Raw genomic sequence first — 8,842 nt, 5'->3', positions numbered from 1 at the left:
TCATATAGACATCCAACTCCAGCAGTTTGAGGTACAAATAAGTTTCTAGTGTATAGCCTTGTGCGATTGGGTAGACAGAGCACCACACATAAAGAAATTTTCTGATGACTAGCTATTAATGTTACAAAAGGGATGAGGTACAAATAAATAAGGAGTTTTAGATAAAAAATATGATATCTCAAGAGAGAAAACAAAAATGTACTGAATAAGCTAAAAAAGTTAGCTAGGGGATGTTGAAACACCCACACAACTCAAAGCTAGGGCAACCACTACATTAAAAAATAACCGCCCGTCACTCGCTAGAACTAAAAATTGTAGAGATGATGGAGTGATCGACTAAAACCAAAGCCACTGCCCAAATAAACAATACATGAAGAGCATAATGGCCAAACAATAAAAATTAAAGATGAAGAAGAAACGTATATTGGAACCCAGAGCTATAAAGAGCGTAATGCCCAAAGAGAGACCGCAAACAATGAAAAATAAAGATGAAGAAGAAAACGTACAATTTAAAACCCAAAAGAAGTGCCTAGAACAAACAAAATCAATGAATTACTCTGTAAGAAACGTATAGCTCAAATGATTATCGTAGAAAAAAAGTCAGGGTTAAAGATAGAAAACTCATGCCTAGTACTATTTAGTCTAGTGACATAGAGACCTCATTGGGAGGTCTTGAGTTCAATAGAAGACAAATTGTTATTATAATTCTGAGTTGTTGATGTAATAAGAAAAATAAAAATAAAATAGAAGGCTCATATGAGACCGTAAGAGAAAAGGGTTGGGCTGGATAGCTGGGTTGGGCTGGTTGTTTAATACATAACGTAAATCCCCACTAATGGCTTGAATTGAAAAGAGGGAGGGGGTGAAATAAAAGCGACCCAAAGCGTAGCTGGATCCTAAATCGACCCGACCCGTTTGCTTCCGGCCAAGGACACAGAGAGAGAGATTGTGTTGTTTGAGTTTGAGAATTGAGATCATCATCTTGTTCCTCAATTCAACTTCTGGGCTCCTCTTCTCTCTTCAACAACAACAACCACGAAATCATCAGGTTCTGTTTGTTTTGAATTCAATTCCGTCTGATTCGTTGCGAATTTTTCTCATCGATTCATCCCCATTCTGGGTCTATCTCATGTGATTCCTTCTTTTCTCTTATTTATTTCTTGTTCTCTATTGTATATATATTCATTTTAGTTCTTGGGTGATTGTTCCCTCATCCAAGATTCAAACTTTATGTTTTCATGTTCAATGTAAAAATTTCAACTTTGCTGTTTAATTTTTATTATTTTCTGTAAATCTTAGTGTCATGAAATATATTTGCTATTTAGTTTGCGATTCAATACCATTTGTATTTGTTGGGGTTTTTATTGTTAAACATAGTTTTTTATTTTTTATTTTTGGATCAATGCATGAATTTACAGGATCAGCTCCTCTCCATTTGCAGTACCAAATGGAATGGGCCAGTTAAATCTGAGGGAGGAGTTCTCTCTCCTTTACCGAACCAGATTCAACAATGGGCCTTTCCCTTTGCCTGGCAAATGAAGATGAGCCTTGTCGAACTTGACAAGGTTCTCAGCATTATATGGACTATTAAGTCCATTGCATTTTGATCTTCCCTTCTTCACTTATGCTATAACATGTGTGACCTCACTTACCATCTTGTTTAGAATTAGCCTTTCATGCAATGTCTTTCATTTATGTTCCATTGTTCGCTTTTATCTCATAGTGTACTTATATAGAGACAGGAATCCACACTGTGTTGCCAAAAGCTCGACAGAACAATGACATTTTCCCACGCAGTAGTAGTTAAAACATAAGTTACATTTGACTCTTGTTCCAGTCGGAGCTCAGATCTTATTTTTCTTATATAAAGAAGTATCTACGAAATAGTTTTCGCCAACATTTTCATTTCTGCATACTTCGAGTTTTCTATAGAATCTAAGAACAAGCATCCTCATAAAGGACCTTTATTCCCACTAGAATGTGCTTACTAATTTGGGTGATTTCTAATTTGCTGGCTACATGTAACTGGCTGATGTGATTGATCTATTTTTTTATTTAGCTTTAATCTCAATTGGTGCAGATTATGGAGGACATGGACATCGATGATGTGGTTATACCTGACACGCCACCTACCAGACATGGTGTTTGCAGGGAATCTGTTGGTAAAGCCTGTAGTTCACCATTAGCTCACAAGTTGAATAATTCAGACTTTGTTGATGAGAATTCTGGGAATGGGCCAAGGGTCAAGGAGAGATTCATCTATGAAAATGGTCAAAATAAAAGAATTGTTATTCGCCCTCCGAGAAATCCTAGCAATCTTGCAACTAAGAATGGCTCCTCAGGAGCCAATTCATCTTCTTCCCAGAATGCTCACCTCTTTAGAAGACCAGCAGTAGGCAGAAACTCTAGTTGCGATACCAAACATTCTTCTGGGACCGAAAACTTGGATAAAGGAAAGTCTATAGGCATTAAAGCATCGTCTAAATCTTCTGCTTTCCCAGAAAACATGGAAGTTCTTGATTTGACCGAACAGAATGGTCACTCCCAGTTACACAGAAAGGTTTTCCCACATGGAAAATTAGAAGATGTTGCTCAAGGCACAAAAAACCGGCAGATAATGTCAGTTGGCAGTTCTACAGATTGCTCTGCAAATTACTTGGAGAGATCCAGAAATGCCGACAAGGCTAAGGAAAAAATAGATGACAGTACATATAATGGTGTGGGTTTAGCTGTGCCCCTGGGAAAAAGGATTGATCTGCCTACTGAGCCTCAACATAAAACAGAGCATCAAAAGCCCATGGCTCTTCATTCTTTTACCCTGCCAAGAGTCAGTGGCCAGAAAAGGTTGGTAAGGAATGGTTGTATTTCCCCACATAACATAGCAACAAGGTCTAAACAATTAGATGTAGAGAATAATACAAGTTCCAAGAATATTGAACACAGTCATGCTGTCGACGCGGTTTCCAGTGGTTCACCATATGTCATAGGTACAAGTGATGTGGTCACTGAAGAGAATAAAAGGGAAAGAGCGAAAGGGAAAGGGGTAATGGTTCAACCTTCTACACCAAAGGAGAATAATGAAAGAATTGTTCATACATCAAGCAGGTACATTTGTTCAAGATGTTCTGAAGTAAATCTTATACTTATGTCTCGTTTAATGAGTAACTTAGACTTGCATTATTCAATTCCTGTCATTCTACTGTACATAGTTGGATTCCAATTTTCAAGTATTGTCTTTTGCCATCTTTTCCTGTGTACTGCATAGTTTGTTCTTGTTTTGATTACTCTTGTTTGAATGTTTATGGTAATGTTTTTGGCACTCCACTTCGCCATGTATTTTACCCTCTTGCACTCCCCTTAATGTAGTTATCAATCTGAAAGCTGATAGATAAAATGTTTATGGGCCAATGTTCTTTATTACTTTTCGAACTCCCCTTAATGTAATTATCAATCCAAGTGCCCGAAACACCGTTTTATCTATCAGCTTTCAGTTGCTATCTCTTCGGTTATCAATATCTTTGAACCTGATGACATGATATGTTTTTGCCACAGTCTTCTGAATGATAATATTGAAGCTAATAGAACCAGACATGTTGGCAAAGATATATCTGGATGCTCTGAACGAATAGGTGGCTGGAGAAGTACGCGTAATCGTTCAAGGACATTAGATCCTCTTTTGTCTGATTCAACTGAGCATCTTCCCAGAATAATTAACGGTGCCGGAAACTTTGTAAATCAACATGGAAACAGAGTAGAGAGGGAGGATACTGGGAGGGAAGTAAACTTTGTAAACTTTGCAGACGATCTGAATTCAACTCAAACAGCTTCAACAGTTGTATCTGAGCCAGGCTGGATGGCTGGACAACGTCGTGAAGGAAGGAGAGTTAGTAAAAGGGAGAAGAAACGGGGATTGAATATGGGAAATCATGGTGAATGCTCTACGTTGGATAATGGTGACTCAGACATTATGTTTCTCGGTTCATCTGAGACATCTGAAAGTTCAAAATCATCCAGGATTCACAGACCTCAGTTTCAGGGAATGTTGAGGCCAGTTATTGAAGTTGATGAGTTGTCACCTGCCGCAGGTCCCTCTGACCCCCAAGGTATCAATTCCATGAATGATGATTCAGAGGCTAAGGCAAGGCAACTAGAAGCCGATGAGATGTTGGCACGTGAACTGCAGGAACAGTTGTATCATGAGGTTCCTGCTTTTGGTGTTGGCGAGGTTAGTGCTTTTTACTAGACTTTGTTTGTGGGTTGTGCAGGTGGAGACATTCTGAATCTTTTTCACCAAGTGTTCATGTCTGTTCACTTTGTAGCAGATTGATGAACATCTAGCTTGGGCACTGCAGCGGGAGGAGAATGCTTTTACTAGGTCATCTAGTGGAAGGCACAGTATGCCTCATAGTGTAAGTTCACCTTCATTTTCTGAAATCTGTTATAGTGTGATATGTTAGTTAGAATTAATTTGGTCCTTGTATTTGATATTGTATTACTCAGATGTAATCATTGTTCTGTTCTGTCAGTCTGCCAGTGGCCCAGGCCTTTGTTCCCATAATCTGAAAAGGGAAAATGGTTTAGCTTTATGTCAGAAGGTTATTTTAAGAATAGGTTTTATCTTTTTGTGTTGTCTTGGAGGACCTCAGTTGGACCAACTTGTATGGAAACTGTGCATTGCGTGCAAAGCTATTTTAAGATGTGTGTCTGGAATGTCGTCTATGGAGGTCCTCATGATTAAAGTTAAATACATGATTTCTTAGTGTGCCCTAGTGCAAATTATCCGTAAGCATGGCAGCATTCAGAAATTTGGTCAATGGGCAATTTTTTGTTCTTTTCCAGTATGAAATTTAGTGAATTGTCAATTGGGAGATAAAAGTAAGACATGAAAAAGAAAAATGCGAGGCTAAAGGTTATTGAAAACATTTTCATATAAGTGCACGTGCTATATAGTTACTTGTTTTTTTTCTTTTTGAAGCTCATGTTAAATGATAGTAGATGAGGATTATTATTCCAATACAAATGATTTTGTCCCATGGTTAGTGGACATTAATTTCTCTATATAATGACTGCATCACTTATGTTGTTTGTAGCAATATTCTGTGTTCTTATTTTGTGTTTTATGCTATGCAGAGAGGCTCCACAATATTGCATTCTCATAGACAGCCCCAGTCACAGTCGTCTCAAAATCCTTCAACGAGGAGAGGAGCCCCGGCTCGAGTTCCCAGCCATTCTACAATGGCACAGTTACGGAGTCGGCTTCGCAACCAGGCTCCTAGAGTATCAAATAGAAGAAGGAATCTGCGAGTTCCTTTTCCTTCGGACATGGATCTAGACATGGTACTTGTTTCCATCCTTTCTATTTTCTAGGGCCTGTTTGAAACGCTTTATTTTCCATCTTTTATTTAGTTTCTAATTAAGAAAGCAGGAAGAGAGGAAGATAAAAAAGAAGGAAAATTCTCTGTCATGGAAGATGTTTCTTTATGAATCCTTTCTCTATCTCTTCTTCTTTCAATGGATGGTGTTTCAGAAAATAAAGAATCAATAAATGCTAAGAATGAAAACTAAGTTCAATTTTAATGGTTTTTAGTTTTATCTATTTTCCATCTTTTCCTCACGCCTTTCGTCTCTTTGTACTTTCTCATCTCTGGCTCTTCTCTTTTGTTTTAGTTTAACAAGATACAAGACATTATTAAACACATCCTTTTTATTATGGACTTCTTGCTTGGGGTGATTTGATGATCAAATATACCTTGAAGAGATGATAAGCTATCACTTGGTGTGTGATGAAGATAGTTATCTTGATTGTAGGGTGGGTCACATGAAGATAACGTGCCGTATTAAATATTGTTTTATAATAATTACATATCATGTGTATAAAACGTTATCTAGGAGATCATCTTGTAGCTTCAGTCAGACTCTCTTTCCTTTGTCCTTCCATAGCCATCGCAAGCACCACCGTGCCTTCTCTTTCTTCCTACAGCCACCCACCTCTCCCTTTTCTTCTCTTCCATCCCCCACCTCACCATCATCTGCCCCTTTCTCGTTCTTCTCTGTTTCCTATCGCCATATGCACTCACTCACCATCATCCTATCGCTATTGCAAGCACCACCGTGCCTGCTCTTTCTCCCTACAGCCACCCACCTCTCCCTTTTCTTCTCCTCCATCCCCCACCTCACCATCATCTGCCCCTTTCTTGTTCTTCTCTGTTTTCTATCGCCATTCACTCTCTCTCTCTCTCTCGGGACCAAGTTGCTCTTGAGCGTGGGTATATTATCTCGGCTTATTCAAAATTTGGTATGAATTATCTTTTAAGATTGCTGGTCCATTTGACAATTATAGTTTCATTTTATTTCCTGTCTCCAAACAAGGAGTAAAAGCTCAAGAAATATATGATAGTGCAATAGTCTACTGGCAATACTACTAAAAGTGATGTCGAGATATGGTTGGTTCTTTAATAAAAAAGTTCTCTTTGTCAAGTTACTCTTAGTTTTGCTTGTTTTCTGTTATAAATTGAACTCTCTGTTATCTTATGCAGAGACTTAATATACTTGAAGCTTTAGAGACTGCTGTTGGGGATGTTGGAGATGTGGGATTGAATAATCACATGTTTCGACTTCAGCGGGATTTCAATGCGTAAGATTCTAGTCTTTGTTTTCTATTTGTCTAGTGTATCTGTAAGGAACAAAAAGGGTACTGGTTATATTCATCAGTTTCATACAGGCATTGAGAGCTTTGACATGATTAATCTTTGTGACTTTGGTTGCACCCAAAGCATTTTTTGTGTTCATTTGTTTTTTAAATATCTCCATTCAAATTTCAATACCTTGTACCCCTGTTTTCTTGCAGTGATGATTATGAGATGTTATTGGCACTTGATGAGAACAATCATCAACTTGGCGGTGCAACAGCTAATCAAATTAATAATTTGCCTCAATCTACAGTACAGGTAGGCGCAGTAGAACATAAGCAAATACAGAAAAATGATCTTAATAAATGTTCATTTGTTGTAGTGGTTGTGCACCACATTTGCAGTTTTACCTGCTCTGATATATTGTTTGTGGTTCCTTGTTGCATAGACTGATGCCTCTGAAGAAGCTTGTGCAATCTGTCTTGAAACTCCAACACTTGGAGAAACAGTTCGTCATCTTCCTTGCTTGCACAGATTTCACAAAGATGTAGGGACTTGCACTCTTCTTTAGGTAGCTTTTTTCTTGGAAATGAAGCCATTAAATATCTCACTATTTTCTGTTTTTTTGGTTCTTTCTTCTGTCTCTCTCTCTCTCTCTCTCTCTCTCTCTCTCTCTATGTCCTCCCTCTATTCTCAGTGTATCGATCCATGGCTCAACAGAAAAACTTCGTGCCCAGTTTGCAAGTGTTCGATCAGTTAGCTTGTGCTGTGATTCAGTGCTCATGCCATCTTGTGATAACAGAATATCTTACTACTGCACGCAGTAGTCTTTTGAGATGAGGTATATTCATATATGTTCTGCCTCAGGATGTTGATAGTAGGGAGTAAGAGTTTGATGAAGTTGTAGTATTATAGAATAGACTGACACCGGAGAAATCATTAAAAGTGGAAATATTTAAGGTATCTAAGCTATTATCTAACAAATCAACTAACACTGGCCAACCCTCATTACAATAAATGTCTGTGTGTGAAGAGCTCAAACACTAGCAAAGCTATACTAACGAGGATGGTAGACCTCAACATCTGGGCTTCGCTGTGTTATATAGGAACACACCTGATAGGTGTGGGAGTGGGTAAGTTAGAGTCAACTTTTGGTTGTTTTTGTTTTTGTTTTTTTGGCTTTCTTTTGTGGGTTGACATTTTTTAATAGGGGTCACCACTGTCAAAAGTTTCACTTATGGTTGGCAATGGTGTTCTCATTAGTAATAATATAGGTCATATATGACATAGAAGAGTTTGCCCAATTCCTTGAAATACACACGTCAAAACATTTGATAGAAGCACCCAGCAATGCATCATGTATTTTGACATTTTGTTGACAGGATCACATATTAGGGCTTGCAGTCATTATAATCTGATCTGTTTTGTAATTGAATTGTTGCCATTCACTTTTGCCCCAATTAAGTTAAATCTCTAGCTTCATTATACGACCCAGGAGTTTACAAATTGTGATGCAAGGCTATAAATTCCACGTGAGATAATGAGATATTACTCTTTCAAGACCGTTTTGTCTAATCAAGTACCTTGACATGTATTGAAGATCCATGAGGAGTGTGCTCTGCACTATGTTAAAATGACATATTCAAGTAGCACCTGATTTTTATCTTCCAACTTTGTTGTGTTCCTCAGCAAGCCATCTAGCTTTTCAGTTCTAACCTTGGCTTTATAGGGTACAATGGAAGCTCCGGACATCTCTTTTGCCATTGGTAACAACTGATCCGCGTGCTGAGGTGACTCGAGAATGCCGACGAGCTTTGAATGTGAAACTCCTGATTAGATAGTAAATCTGTAACTTCTAGTTATTGATTTTTGGCAATGTGAGCTGAGATGGCTCGTTGTAATTCTAGCTGAGATAGTTTCGTGTATTTTCTGCATCATGCAAATGTCGTATTTATGACATTAAATTGCAAGGTTATACTGGTAATTGATCTCACATGGAATAAGGTTCAAGTGTCTTTCAGGGAAAAAGTGGCTTGTCATTAGAGAGCCTGGTAGATGAGGATTGTTGTGTTGCTATGAGTAGCAACAAAAGAGAGGCCAAACTATGCAACTGTGAATTTGTGATAAACCAGTAAGCCTTCAAAATTGTCTGTACTTTCATCCAAAATATAACACAAAACCAGAGATTGTAGAGAGTCTATTATGAGTATTAG

General features: G+C 38.1%; 1 protein-coding gene across 5 annotated transcripts; it reads left to right on the top strand.

The window, feature by feature from the left end:
- The first annotated feature begins 891 nt into the window (after positions 1-891).
- LOC133709812 (uncharacterized) lies at positions 892-8,639 on the top strand. 5 transcript variants are annotated; one of them, XM_062135703.1, is made up of 10 exons: positions 892-1,048; positions 2,081-3,105; positions 3,553-4,225; positions 4,320-4,409; positions 5,131-5,337; positions 6,537-6,634; positions 6,848-6,947; positions 7,078-7,176; positions 7,327-7,470; positions 8,359-8,639. In XM_062135703.1, the coding sequence occupies exons 2-9, from the start codon at positions 2,084-2,086 to the stop codon at positions 7,387-7,389; spliced, it is 2,352 nt and encodes a 783-aa protein (XP_061991687.1). In that variant the 5' UTR covers positions 892-1,048; positions 2,081-2,083; the 3' UTR covers positions 7,390-7,470; positions 8,359-8,639. The 5 variants fall into 5 exon arrangements, with proteins under 5 accessions (XP_061991687.1, XP_061991688.1, XP_061991686.1 ...); XM_062135704.1 differs by having other exon boundaries at positions 997-1,131; XM_062135702.1 differs by lacking the exon at positions 892-1,048 and adding an exon at positions 1,392-1,565 and having other exon boundaries at positions 4,323-4,409.
- The last annotated feature ends 203 nt before the right edge of the window (positions 8,640-8,842 follow it).

This window comes from Rosa rugosa, chromosome 5 (assembly GCF_958449725.1).
Source record: "Rosa rugosa chromosome 5, drRosRugo1.1, whole genome shotgun sequence".
NCBI classification, from domain to species: Eukaryota; Viridiplantae; Streptophyta; class Magnoliopsida; order Rosales; family Rosaceae; genus Rosa; species Rosa rugosa.
This window is presented reverse-complemented; position numbering and strand designations above follow the sequence as displayed.

What these genes read in the sequence shown, in the direction of transcription:
- LOC133709812 (XM_062135699.1), top strand. Translation starts at nt 1,407, where the DNA reads ATGAATTTACAGGATCAGCTCCTCTCCATTTGCAGTACCAAATGGAAT. An exon ending in CGGACATGGATCTAGACATG is followed by an intron (nt 5,338 to 6,536) that starts GTACTTGTTTCC and finishes TATCTTATGCAG; the next exon opens with AGACTTAATATACTTGAAGC. An exon ending in TGCCTCAATCTACAGTACAG is followed by an intron (nt 6,948 to 7,077) that starts GTAGGCGCAGTA and finishes CTTGTTGCATAG; the next exon opens with ACTGATGCCTCTGAAGAAGC.